The following is a 13,744-nucleotide window of genomic DNA, read 5'->3' as shown; positions in this document are numbered from 1 at the left end:
CCAACCATGTCTCTTCTTTCGATGTCTGTGAGAATAATCTGGAGGTAAGAAGAGGCATGGTAGAGCAAAACCCTGCTATTTGTAGAGGTGGACAGGCAGAATGACCATACATTTCCACCAGCCCTCTCCACTAAGTGGAGAATTGTCAGCTTGCGGTTGATACTCACAGTGGTATCAGGGATGTGTTATTAGGGTGTATTGCATAAAAGCCGCCTCAATGGTTGTCTTCCAAGAGTAAATAATACACAGACGTCCTATGTTCAATTTATTTAGATTTATTTATATGTCTCTAAACTACCTCCACTTTTCATGGAGAATAGATCCCAACTTTATCATTTCCCAGTATAGTTTTTTAAAGTACCAATCAGAGTACTCCCCTTCTTTTTGTGAAAGATTATTTCATTATATTATAGATTTTACTATGCTAAAATATTTCTAGATATTTAATCCAAATCTTATTTTCCCCATTTGCAGTTTTGCCTCTCATCTTTCATAATCCTGATTTTACATCCTGAAATCATAGCTGATTCCTGTCCTGTTTCACCTAATAATACACAAGTTGGTTAGACTTTTTTTTCTTTCCATTGATACCCCAGGAAGAGTTTCAGCCTGTGGAAGAAATAATGAAAAGCAGCATTATTGATGAGGACAAGTCCATAAGGGGCTGTAAGTGTGAAAGACCTACTTAGCATTTAGTGGAAATGCTCAAAGGATGATCACAGGGTGCTTCTTTTAAGTAAATGGAACAGAACTGATTTTTGATGATATATATTTCTTGGTGGGTATGCTTTTCTGGTTTCCATGGGATGAAGAGGATGAAGAATTCTCCAAGATACCAAGAAGAGAAATGCAAAGAAAAGAAAGAATGAGTACAAGCCAGATGGGCTTTTTAAAAAGTCAGCTGAAGAAAGCTATAGGCCATAGAAAGGTTGTATAGAAAGGCCATAGCTGACCTTCATATAGGTGATATTCCAGGAAGAGGCTATCCTTGTCAGAGCTACAGATATAGTAGCGTGTTTGTCCGGGTAAGCTATTCTTGAAAACTTCTCTAACAACAGGTCATCCAAAAAAGATACTTCCCTGTAATGGCAGTCATCATCGCTTTCGATTTTCCTTAAATATTAGCCTTGATTTATCTGGTGGAACACAAATCATATGGAAACAACCATTACTATTTTTCTCTTTCATTTACACAAGTGTAGGACACCTAAAAATAAGACATGGCCTAACATCAGATCATTTCAATAAGGTGATAAACTAAACCAGTACATTTCCTGAAAACACTGGCATGTGTTTTTTTTCCCAGCTAGCCTCACCCTCAGCTCTATCAAAGAGCTCTGTAGCAACAAGTAACAAACATCCTGCACTGATCAGGAGATGTATGTTCTTCCCTCATCCAAATGCAAACATCTTTTCAAAACCTGGAGACGTTCCAAGTTTTCTGTCAATATGCTCTAAAAGAAAATCTCTTCCTGAGCCCAAATTAGTGATCAGTTGACTTGTATTAACATGGGGAAGAAGGCAGCTGCAATATCCAGCTCATCTTTTTTCTTCAAACTGATGGGTTCTGTTTATCTCACCATAAGCAGAGTGAAAAATGGAGTAAAGTGTGCAAACTATGTTTACTTTGTGCTTTGTTTTGTAATAACTATTTACCTATTTTTACAGTTCTTCCCATTCAGCTTCCATACTCTCATCCCATGACTGTACCCAAAAGTGTTTTGAGAAGTTGATAGGCCCAAGGCTGGAGATATTAAGGAATTCACTTTTATATGACATCATTGCTTCCATCAGAGCATACTGACATATTGTCACTTTGTTTTGAGCAGAACCTCACTGCTCCTTTTTGAGAGTATCCGCTCTGTTCAGAGTGCCCTCTGGAAGTCGGCAGGAGCTGGACAACACCAACTTCTCACGGGTGCTGTGGAGCATGCTGACTGGCATAGGAACTGCAGCTCCTTAGAGGAGGGAACCAGCCGAGGGGCAGCATCTGGCTGCTGCGATGGGTAGAGCCACATGGATCATTCCCTGTCATTTGCAACACGGATCTGTCCACTCGTGGCTGAAGTAACAAGTCTCTGTTCTCCTCTCCAGGAAACAGCTTTCAGACAGTGACTCTTCTTCCTTACCTACTGTTTTAAAGCACAAATGATGGGTGGATTTGCTTTCCGGCTTCAGAGCCAATCACCACGCCAAACAACTCACGAAGTGTGCAGATGATGTTTAGGGAAGGCAGGTGAGGAATGGTAACAAGTTAATCTTATGCAAATATGTGGCAACCGTCTTTATTGTCTTACTTGAGCTCTGAAGCTTGATCCTCTTCCATTCAAGTAAATGGAGGAATCCAGGTGACTTTAATGGAAAAGAACTGAGCCCCTTTTTCCCCACAATAAACAAAGGATTTTTTGTGTGCTTTTACCTGAGATACACACTAACATGCATGCTGCATTTCTGTGATTCTGCTACTCAGCACAGGTCATGGGAAAAACACACTCTTAGTTCTCCCTTTTGTGAGGAACAAACATACACAATCACAGCTTTGTAATCAAGATTGTGAAATGAGGGCAGGCGGTGCACCTGCAGGAAGTTTCAGTAGTTGATGGCTTAAGATGTTCATAATACTTGCCTGTATGTGTATGTTGATTTTCCTTTCAAACTCAGGAAATAAAGGTGAGAATCATCCAGCCAAATACGTCGAATGAGAGACAATATCAGTATAAATAGGTCTTGCCCTAAAAACGTCTCCATTGACTGTAAGGGCAGCCCAGGTCTGTTGTCAGAGATGTCAGTGAAATGAATTCCACTCCATATGTGGAAATGGGGTAATTACATGCCTATAGTTACCATTTATGAATTTCAGAGTTCCCTTGAAAACTCGAATAGAGTTTTGCCATACATCATTAAAACTCAACACCAAACAGGAGGAAGCCTCATTTTATTTCCCTCCTAGTGTGGATTGTTTTTTTTCTCTTTGGAATCTGCTTATCCAAACCTAGTATAAATGATTCATCTCTAGTGCAACTGAAAAGTCACTGCAAATAGCACCAGAGAGTAATTTCATATCTTCAAAACAACTCTGTAGCACCAAGTTGTCTACATTATGTGTTTCTTAGGGGTGCTGCTGCTATGCAGATTTTTCAGTGCCACCACTTACTCCAAGTTACCAAAAATTAGTGTTATTCTATACTACTAACATATGACTGATATATACTTTTTTCCAAGAACTGACAGAGTTTACATTTGCTTTATTATTCAGTTGTAATTGTGAGAAAAATTATTGGTTAAACAAGATAAACAGATCCCTAGCCTCTCAACCATCCTCTTCCCCAAAATAATAAACAAAAATGTGACATTTGCTCCAAATTAAGGAGGGATTTGGGGTGGAAGGCTCTTGTCAAAATATGAGCAGCATCTGACTGAACATAGTTTGTCTCCTAGACTGCAGCTAAAATGCAAAATACCAGAGGATTTAGAAAATGGGGCAAACATTGGTTAGATCGGCTTTCTTACTAGTGACAAAGTATCTTTTGCCCAATGTGATTAATCTCTGAGAGTGGTATTTAAAACAAGTCGTTTTGCAGTCCACTTGGGCCTAACAATTAATGTTACTTGACCATTAGTGACAGTTGAAACTTTAAAGGGCTGTAGGCTCAGATGTCGGAGCTGAACAATGCTTTTTTAGTTGCAGGAATGTTACTGGAGGAAGAAAATACCTAACTGGTAACCACTGGAACTCAATCTCCCATTGCCGTAGCAACAGGCAGTTGTGCTCAGAAATTATGATGTGCCATTTTCAAAATCAGCCTACAACGTATTTGAAACTATTACCAGGTATCAACATAAAACCTGTTTTTCTGAATTCTTGTATATGCGTGTGTCTTCAGTGCAGGTGGAAACCTCTGCTGTCACGTACGAAAGGCCAGCCGTATGTCTGAATAGTCACATGCAAGTGCTGGTAACACTCCGCTTAGGCCAGCCTTACGCTGGCAAGTAGCCCAGCTCAGCCACATGCAGTAGCTTGTCTTCCTGTAATCACAGGTTTAAATTCATGCAAGGAAGAGGAGCGGAATTAATCACAACATAATAATTGATACTTCCTGACAGCAGATGTAAAATGGGGGGTGGTGCAGGGGTAATGGGCATAAATTACAATATTTTCTTAAAAACACAGAACCTAGCTAATGGCAATACCTTTGCTATGGCAGTGGCAACTAATAGAACCATCTAGAAGGCACACAAATACAAGTTAATTGTTGTTAAATAGACAAAGGTCATGGCATATTATACACTATGGAAAACATTGCAAAAATGCACATTTTGGCTGAAAGAAAAGCTTAAAAAAATTCTACAAAGCAGATATTGCTGTTATTTTCTCTACAGTTTGCAACTTGTAAAGCTGGGGGACAGATCTAACTAGTGAAAGAGGGAGACAGCATCAAAACTCTTTCAATGGGTGCTTTTTTCCCCTCAGTCTCTGGACCACGTCATACCAGCTTATTGTCATCTACAGTCAAGATGAGTTTGATTTTTGACGTATTCTCTCCTGTTAACAAATTTGAAGACCAACATTTACCATAAATTACACGTGAGAGAATTTTGTCCACACACAAACAAAACCATCCCACATTGTTAAGGCACTGTAGTGCAACCTTTAGAGCCAAAAAAGAAAAACAAACCCACATCAGTCACTGCACAAGCTTCAGCTTGTCTACACAAGCTTGTCTGCGGTCTTCAACCTGCACTGCAGGTGCTACCTGCACTACAGAGGGATGACAGCTCATGAAACGTTAGCTTCATAGAGCCTTAGATATATCCTTTTTAGCAGATGAAACTAGGACACTGGGATTTCATTACAGTTTCTCAACCAAAAAACCAGAGAACTTCATAGAGGTGTGCCCTAGTTTAGTTGCTTCTTTTGGGATGGGTTCTTTGATAGCATTTTAATTTGAAATCTCTGTTTTCCCATGTATGTGTAGCTGATCACATGAAGAATTACGGGAGAGAAGAGAGAAGGACACTGAAGTAGTTCAAGTGCTAAGACAGCAACCAAAACGACAGCTCGAGCCAGGTGGTTTGTCAGCCCCCCATGCATCCTTTACAAAGCTCTTGTGCAAAGCAGTCAGAGCTGTCGTAGCCAGTTCTGCGCAGAGCTACTCCCCACTCTGCACGCTGGTCTCCTCTGCCTAGCACAGGGGTCTGACACGGCTGGAAAGATGTCACCGTGAGGATATTGCTGGAAGAAGGATGGCAGAGGCTGGAAACCAGCGGGGTTTGCAAACTGTACTGTGCCTACACATAGGCCATGTGCCTGTCGCTCGACCAACAAGACAGACACTGCTAGTTTAGCAGACCTGGGGTCATCACAGGAGCTTCAAAAGTACCAAGAGAGCATGAGCAGAAGGAAGTGTTGGCTCTGGGCTGCTTGGGTAAGGGGAGCATTAATCATGTTTTTTGAGTCTGAGATGCATCAACTTGATGTTATTTTGGGGATCTCTGGCAGTGCTCTTGTGTCGCGTTTCACACCAGACATGACTGTAGGGCAGCAGAGGGCTTAATTCCACGGAGTCGAGCACGGTGATGTGTTACTTGCTCGACATACTAGGGGCAAGAACGCCACTGCCTACGAAATTAATTCGGTTTATCAGCATGGCTAGTGCTTTCGTGCAGGCAGCAGCATCTTGCCCAGCATCAGGGAGCGTCTGCCTAGCGTGGGCAGGTAACACTGGTGGCACTCGCTGGTCAGAGTGCCGGCCTTGCCCGAGGAGGTGCGGGTGAGCTGGGGAGAGCCGGGGTACGCCCTGCACGGCAGCGTGCGCCTAAGGGACCGCCGCGCTGGCGAAGCGTGGTGTTTGCGCTGTGTCAGGTTTTGTGCTGTCACTCGGATACGCACCTGACTCTGCCGTCTTTGATGTTTAACTTCTGCAAAGGAACGTGACAAGGTACTTCCGCCCGGCCTCTTGCTTCTTCCTGGAGCAGGGAAGGAAGGAAAGCATTTCGGGCAGGGATAGGCGCTCCGCCGGGCGAGTGCCTCCCCGACCGAGTCCGTACGTCAGGAGGCACCCTACAAGCCCAGTGGGCACGAGGAGAAGGGGGGCGCGTGGACGGCGCGTCCTGCCCGCCGGAGCAGCACTGCGTCCCCACGCGTGCTTTGCTCTTCCTGCAAACAACTCTGCTCCGCCAGGGGAGTTACCACGCAGCGGTAAGTTCTTCCCCCGGCCCACCGGGACTCAGGCACCGCCCCGCCGAGGGGGAGCAGGCGCCCGATAAAAGGGGATGGCCTGAGAGTGAGCCCCGTTCTGTTAGTGCGCGTGCGCCTGCGCACTACCTGCGTCTCTGTGGCCGTGACGAAAGCCCGCCCCCCGTTCACCCCGCTCGGCCCAGGGGCGTCTCAGCGGGGGCTGCGTGAGGGGGGGGCGGGCGAGAGCGCTGGCAGCGCCCGGCACTCTCTGCCGGCGGTCCGGGGACTTTCCCCTAGGCGGGCGCGGGGCCCTTGAGGAACCACTGTCCTCCGTGCGTGGCCTAGCGAGCAGGTCTTCAGAACATCCCGCTATTCTGTGTTTCCCCCCCCCGCCGCCTTATATGAGGCGCCAGGCGGGAGACCCTCAAGGACACAGCGAGCGTTTCTGCGGCGCCCCCCCCCCCCCCCCCCCCCCCGTTTCCCTCTTTGCTGGTCTCCGCAGGCGATGCACAGACAGGGAGGCCGCCGGCCGCCCCGGAGAAGCGCCACGCTCACGGACGGGCGCGATACCGACCCCACGCAGGGAACAGTGCCGCCCCCGGGAATATATTAAGCAAATTGAGCGCCGCGGCTCCGCCCCCGAGGCGGGCAGCTCGAGCGGCTGCTGGGCGCGGAGCCGCGCCCCCCGCGACGCCGCCGGCAGCGCCTGCGCGGGGCGGGGCGGGGCGAGCAGGGCGGGAGCCGGGGGCGCCGGCGGCGGGACGCTCTAGCGCCGCCTTGTGGCCAGCGCCCCGCGTCACCTCAGTTGCCTGCCAGCGGGAAAACGGGAGCTTTTGCCGGTTACCCCCCGAATCGGTGTGTACCTCGTCACCCGGTAACGGCCGCCAGCTGGGCAGCTGTCCGTAAGGAACCGACAGCATGTTCTTAAGCTGTTCTAGCAGCCCGCAGAGGAAACGGGAGTCATTTTTGATGACTGCAACTTCCTGTACTCCCGCAGAAAAACAGGGCTGGTTTTTCTTTCGGTTGGTTGGTTTCTTTTGTCCCCCGAGACAACTCCGCACGGCGACAGCGTTAGTGCGTTTGCTCTAGCCGGTCCTCGTCAGCCAGGTCTGACAATCCAAGACCAGCATCCCAATTGCTAGAGACCGGGACAGCAGCCGGCAGGCGGACCCAGAGGTTTCAGAACTGGCAGGACTGCACAAACACTTCCTGCCACAGCCGGTTCTTTGAAATTCTTTTCTTTCTTCCCCTAGGGTTAATGAAACATTAATAAATTCTCATTCATTCAAATACTCAATGCTTATTTTTACTTCTAAGTTAGAATCTCCTTGTCGAGTCGCTTTCCATGCAGAATGTGAAATAAAAATAACACACTTCAACTTTCAGTTTCTACTAAGAGTAGCTACAGACTCATTCTTTAATGAATCACAACCAAACATCAAAGAGGAATAACATTCAAAAATTTAAAAAAAAAGTAAGCTTAAGTCAGGACTTTAAAAAAAGGCATCTAGCACCTCAGCCTTTTAACACAGTTACCCTAACACCCCCTTGAGGTCAGTAAATACCGTGAGCTTCGCTTTACAGACGGGAAACACAGGTTTTTCACATTGCAAGACATGCTGCAATTCTCAGCCAGAAGTCTGGAGATGCCCGAGCTAACAGCTAGAAAAGCTGTACTTCAGAGGGCACAGGATGCAATTCCTGCCCCACAAAAACAGTCATTCTGTGTCTCCACCTGAACAGGGCGAGGATTTGAAAACAAATCTCACACTTCCTGGTGTGAATACCACGACTCCTAAATACAGCACAAAACTCACTCTGCACTAGAAGAACACACCAGTTCTTACGCCCTGTAAGACGCAATTTAATGCACTGCGTTCCAAATGTCAGGTGGTGCTCCAGAAACACCGAGGGGGAACTCCTGAGAAACCTAACTAGAGCGAAGGGCGACCAAGGGCACAGAAGCACAGGGGTCAGACGGAGGAAGTTCTCAACCGGCCATCGGGAAGCGCGAGCGCCTTGCAGGCTGCAGGTGCTACGGACTGGACAGCCACTGCTGTTCAAATCACGTAGGGTACAGTGTAACAACGCCATTGTGGTTTAGTCCCAAAAATCACAACAGAACTTGAAGTCTGTAAGTGGACATGTATACTACCGAGATCCCAGGAATTCCTATTCACTCCTGCAGTACTCGATCAACAGATCTGTCAGTCAAGTGTAAAGTCGCCACTAAACGATGCCAACTACTGTAATCGGACAAGATTAATTCAAAGTAGCACTGAAGACATTATGTTTTTACAATTACATGTCATTATCCAATATATCAAAACATGCAGTTTGTGCAGGTATTTCAGTAACATTGAAAATAAAAGGTAATCTCCCACTTTCTTTGCTTCATACCATTCTGTTCATGGCCTAAAAATGTAGCAAAGGAAGGGCTCAATTAGTGTGAATGCTTTACAACACACTGGCTGCCTCCAGCAGACAGCAGCATCTTCATTTTGCTTATCTTGGCATTACAAAAGTAGAAATAGATATTCTATCAGTTTTACAGTATTTCAGCTACACATCCAAAGAAAACAACTCATCCTTGTGGGATTACACCTTGAAGCCACTCAAAGTAAAGCTTTTCTCAAGGTGTTGCAAAGTTATTGAAATGGCTGGAATATTTAATGGCCAAAACCAAAGTACTATAAAAGCATATCCCAGAGGTTTCATTGTTTTAGTAGCAGTCAAAATATGCTTAGTGTAGAAATCCATGTTTATTTGAAAAAAAAAAAAACCTGTAAATGTTATTTCACAATATAAATTAAATCTGCTTACAGAGTTTTGGTGGCTGAAGTAGCTGTGACTTGACTGCTAATTGATAATTTGCCAGTATAACGTTAAATGGGATCTAACCTGCTAGTATAATGTTAAATGGGATCAGGGAGTCGTTTATATTGCGAGTGTTACGAAAACATCCCATAAAAATAATCAACTAACTATTTTCTCTCCTAGTATGAGCAACAGTGAACATTATGAGCAACAAGCCTGAAACAGATGATTCAACTTTTTGATTGAAATTTTTAAACAACTTTCAATCATTCAAGTATTATGGTCCCTATATACATACTTCTATGTGGCTAAAAAAGACGTGGTAGACAATTGAGCACACTGCCATCAAATCGTAAGAATTACAAAATTGTCAGGTTTTAAACAGCAAATTGTACCTTAATCATTTAATTAAAAATAGAAGAATTAGGTAGACTATTTTGCAAATAAAACAGCACACTAGTGTGCTATATATTAAGGCATACCTTTAAATGCGCACTTGTCATCTCTGACAAGTTTTTTATACAATTGCTACCAAGTGAAAGGACTATCATTGTCTTGCAAAACTGAGAAAGAAATACAAAATATCTGGAAGCCTACATTTTTAAAGTACAAAATTAACCTTCAGTCCTTGTGTTGAAATACTCTACAGGGTACAAACAGCGATTCTCCCCTACAAGATCTCACGAGGATTTCTTAAAGCTGGGGGTAAATTTGAAGGTTTTGATTCTTCATCCAGAAGTACCAAATCTTCAATTTCACTACCTTTGTATTTTCTTTTACAGATCTTCACAATAACTTTCTTCTTGAGGAATAATTTCAAAGCTTCTCTTGAAGCAACCGCTTTGGCATTTTCCATACTTTTACCACAGCCAGTACCCAAGTAGACAGACTTGCACCTCAGTTCACAAACTATATTTTCTAGAGAGCTCTTATTTTGAGGCAAGTCTGCAAGCTCCTTCAGGGGAACAAAAGCAACATCTAACGTAGCTTTTACAGACTGAATAGATGAGTTTAGAAGTTCTGCGTGATTTACGTTAGGACTGAAGCCTCCAACAGCAACCAGTTTCCAGGCTACAGCTTTGTACAGTCTGTTGAAAAAAGGTTGTCTTTCCTTTGCATCTTCGCTGGTTAACGGTTTGCACAAAGCCTTAGCAGGGCTTTCACCTGCCTGTGAGCCGCTCTTGGAGGCAAGCTGTGGTGAACCAGCCTGCGTGCCACCCTTGGAGGCCAGTAGGGAAGCACCTGCCTGAGCTCCACCCCGGGAGGCCAGTGATGAGGGACCTTGCTGAGCGCCACTCCGAGCAGCCAGCAGCGAAGCAGCCACCTGAGCGCTGCTCTTGGAAGTCAGCAGTGAGGATCCCTGCTGAGCACCGCTCCGAGCAGCCAGCAACGAGGCAGCCACCTCAGCGCTGCTCTTGGAGGCCAGAAGCGAAGAGCCCGCCTTAGCAGTGCCCTTGGAGGCCAGCAGCAGCGAGGTGCCTGCCTGAGTGCTGCTCTTGGGTGCCAGAAGCAGCGAGCTGCCCACCTGAGCGCCGCTCTTGGACACTGATGCTGAGGCACTCACTTGGTTTTTGGAAGACAGCAATGTAGCACTCGTTTGCAGGGTGCTCTTGGTGGTCGGTGGCACTGTTGCTGCCTGCGAGGTGCTCTTGCTGGTCGGTGGCACTGCTGCTGCCTGTGGGGTGCTCTTGGTGGTGGGTGGCACTGTCGCTGCCACTGCCATTGCCTGCGGGGTGCTCTTGGTGGCCGGTGGCACCGCCGCTGCCACCGCCTCCGCCTGTGGGGTGCTCTTGACCGCCGGTGGCACCACCACCGCCTGCAGGGCACTCTTGGCAGCAGGTGGCACCGCTGCTGGCACTGCCACCGCCACCGCCTGCGGGGCACTCTTGGCAGCCGGTGGCGCTGTGCTTACTGTAGTTTTCTTTTCGGGCGACGGCACATTTTCAGACTTGCTTTCCTTAGGCGGATTTGAGCAAGGCTTCTCTCCTGACTCTTTTTCAGATGAAGATGGATTTTGCTCAGTAGTATTTTCAGTGTTAGCAGATTTTCCTTCTGTTTCTATGTCTGATGCTGTGACCATTTCTTGATTTGAACTGCAAGTTGACTGGGAGCTTTCTGGACCTTTGCTAGTATCTTTTTCCTGCTTTTTTGGCAATGTGCTCTCTGTTTCCTTTAGGGCTTCTGCCTTAGTTGTTTTCACATCCTTCCCAGTATCCTTAGAATCTTTGCTTTTCTCCACAGCTCGCTTCTTGGAGGGCTCCTCTACCCCTTCTGCAAAACAAGTGAAGTATGTTATCCTCTTTAATTTCTGCACTATGAAATATCCATCTAGAGACAATTTATCTATTTTCTAAAAACTTCTAGCAATAATCTCTGTGAATTTAAAAGGTATATATTGGAAATACACTTTGAACTGTAATTTCAAGTATTAACCTACTATTTCTGAATATTTTAGTATTTTTTGGACAAAAACCTAAAAACACTCAGGTGCAAGATTTCAGGTTTTGGTTTGGGACCCGTAGGCAAGTATGTATTTCTATTCTTGAAGCTCAAACCAAAAATGACCAGAGTACATTAAACAGACTATCTGACCTAAAAACAAACAAACAAACAAGTGTATTTTGTCTACTAATAGCATAAAAGCATCTTTTACAATAGCACTTTAAGAATTTCTTTAAGAAACCAGGTTTCGCACAAAGCAATAACGTCCAACTAGCACTAAAGGCAAAGAAGAATACTTTGAGCTGGAGCACAATAGTCTACATCGCCTTAAAAAAATAATCAGCTTAAAGTGCACCAGTTGCAGAAATGCAAAACAAGAGCTCTACATTAGCAACAGGATACGTATGCGTTACATCTATTTTACAGGTATATGAGGAAAAAACAGCACAGAGAGGGGAAACGATTAACAAGGGAGTTTAAGGAGTAAATTATTTCCACTACTTTCTAAGCCCGAGGCAAACCGAGAAACATTCAAAAACAAGCATTTTCTAGACTCCTATGTATTGTCACAGCTATGATCTGCTAACCATTGCTACTTGATATGCCTCTTTTCTTCACCTTGGCAACCAGTTCATCTCTCGTGGTGCGGACAGGCGCGCCGGTCACTCGGATGCCTTCGGCCATTTCCAGCGCCTTCTCCATGACCTGCGGCGGGTACCTGGAGGGGCGACAAGGGGAGAGGAGAGGAGAGGAGGGGAGAGGAGGGGTGCCGTCAGGCGGCCGCGCCGCCCGCCGCGGGGCCCGCCGCCCCGGCCCGCACTCACCGGCAGCCCAGGAAGACATGGTTGGCCCACACCATGGAGAGGGACACCAGGCGCTGGAGCTGGGCGCTGCCCGCCGCCGGCGGCTCCCCCACGTTGCGCAGCAGGAACTCCCGGCGGTGCCGCCAGTGGTGCTCGGGCTCGCAGGCCCCGCGCAGCGCCTCCGCCCAAGCCACCTCTTCCGCCGTCCGCCCTAGGGGCTCGGCCGCCGCCATGGCCTTCCCCGCCGCCATGGCCCTCCCCGCCGCACCCACCCCGGCTCCGCGAGCGGGGCCGCCCTCCTCCTCCTCCTCCTCCTCCTCCCCCCACCCACCCGCTCCACCAACGGAAACAACCGCTCCGCTCCTTCCGGCCGCGCGGGATGACCTCACAACCGGCGCGCGCGCGCGCGAGCGGCAGGCCGCCGCCCCAGTCCGCTTTGCGGCGCGTGAGGGGGAGGAGGGAGGGGGCGTTCCTGCCGCCAACGGCCCGAGGCGGCGAGTGGCGCGCGCCCCGCCCCCGCCCTAACGGTCGGCCGTGCGGCGGAGATGCCCCCCTCGGGGCGCGGGGTCGGTACCTCACGGCGCGGCGGGATGCTGGCGGTGGGGTCACGGCGAGCACGTCGTTCCTCAGACCCCTCGCTTCCCGTGCCCGTTTGAGCGCACTCCATTATAGCGGCCCACGGACTGGGTGGGGTTTGGCTTTTTTTCTTCTTCTTTTTTTTTTTTTTTCCCTTGGTTCTGCAGCTTGAAGCCTCAGATTTTTCGCAGTGCGCGTGTGGACGCCGCACGCGAACTGTTGCGTTCAGGCTGATGCTCACAGGGTTGTCAGCTTCTGGAGGGGTGCTCACGTGCCATCCTCAGCCCTCGAGCCTGTGACAGACTGCCTGTTTCCTTCTCTCAGATTTTTTGGGGTGCCGGGGGAAAAGAGATGGTACGGGCACGGTTACCCACTTTGTATTCTGCCTGGTGAAAGTGTGAACAAAAGTTCTGCTTACAGATCTGTTCCGGCTTTGCTGAGGTCAGAGTTCATGGGATCAGTTCATGTTTTTACCTCCTGGGTGTGCGATAGGGAGGTAGTGGCAAGGAAATGGCTTGTTGTAGCGTTTTGGAGGAAACATTGCATGAGGGGTCCTAAGTATGAGGGCAGCTGGCTACAAAGGGTTCAGATAATTGCTCGTGCCACTCTGTAGGCTGTCTTTATGTTGCAAAAGTTTACCCCTGAATTTGATTCAAAACCAGTTGGAGAATTCTGTGTGAAAAAGTAATAAGCATGCTGTGAAAATACCACAAGGTTCAGTCTGCGGAGATGGTGCTTGCTGAATTTGTGCGACAGAGGAGAGAGGTTTGAATTCCAAAGGGACTGTCCCAGGAGAGCTGTATTGATTCCCCACCCCGCGAATTAGAAGTCTGTGTTTGCTTAAGTTTTCAATTTTTAACACCTACGTGTCATCATGAAGTGGACTACAAAGTAGATTGCATTTAAGGAGGGAGTGTTTCTCCTTAAG

General features: G+C 47.3%; 1 protein-coding gene and 1 long non-coding RNA gene across 4 annotated transcripts; one reads left to right on the top strand and one right to left on the bottom strand.

The window, feature by feature from the left end:
* The first annotated feature begins 676 nt into the window (after window positions 1–676).
* LOC128138493 (uncharacterized) lies at window positions 677–6,210 on the top strand. 2 transcript variants are annotated; one of them, XR_008234039.1, is made up of 3 exons: window positions 677–1,025; window positions 2,095–3,831; window positions 4,977–6,210. It is a non-coding gene; the product is annotated as an uncharacterized LOC128138493 (long non-coding RNA). The 2 variants fall into 2 exon arrangements; XR_008234042.1 differs by having other exon boundaries at window positions 1,830–3,831.
* A 1,348-nt stretch (window positions 6,211–7,558) lies between these two features.
* Window positions 7,559–12,533, bottom strand: CDKN2AIP (CDKN2A interacting protein). 2 transcript variants are annotated; one of them, XM_052779710.1, is made up of 4 exons: window positions 12,262–12,533; window positions 12,025–12,155; window positions 10,869–11,266; window positions 7,559–10,811 (listed from the first exon to the last, which is right to left on the bottom strand). In XM_052779710.1, the coding sequence occupies exons 1-4, from the start codon at window positions 12,489–12,491 to the stop codon at window positions 9,666–9,668; spliced, it is 1,905 nt and encodes a 634-aa protein (XP_052635670.1). In that variant the 5' UTR covers window positions 12,492–12,533; the 3' UTR covers window positions 7,559–9,665. The 2 variants fall into 2 exon arrangements, with proteins under 2 accessions (XP_052635670.1, XP_052635663.1); XM_052779703.1 differs by having other exon boundaries at window positions 7,559–11,266.
* Window positions 12,534–13,744: the final 1,211 nt, after the last annotated feature.

Source organism: Harpia harpyja, chromosome 2 (genome assembly GCF_026419915.1).
Source record: "Harpia harpyja isolate bHarHar1 chromosome 2, bHarHar1 primary haplotype, whole genome shotgun sequence".
Classification (NCBI taxonomy): Eukaryota; Metazoa; Chordata; class Aves; order Accipitriformes; family Accipitridae; genus Harpia; species Harpia harpyja.
Note: the sequence above shows the minus strand (reverse complement) of the source record. Positions and strands in the feature narration are given on the sequence as shown.

Excerpts from the sequence above, each read along its gene's own strand:
- CDKN2AIP (XM_052779703.1), bottom strand. The coding sequence starts at position 12,491 with ATGGCGGCGGGGAAGGCCATGGCGGCGGCCGAGCCCCTAGGGCGGACG. Across the intron at positions 12,156-12,261 it reads CATGTCTTCCTGGGCTGCCG|GTACCCGCCGCAGGTCATGG; the intron begins GTGAGTGCGGGC and ends TCGCCCCTCCAG. Across the intron at positions 11,267-12,024 it reads AGGCATATCAAGTAGCAATG|AAGGGGTAGAGGAGCCCTCC; the intron begins GTTAGCAGATCA and ends CTTGTTTTGCAG.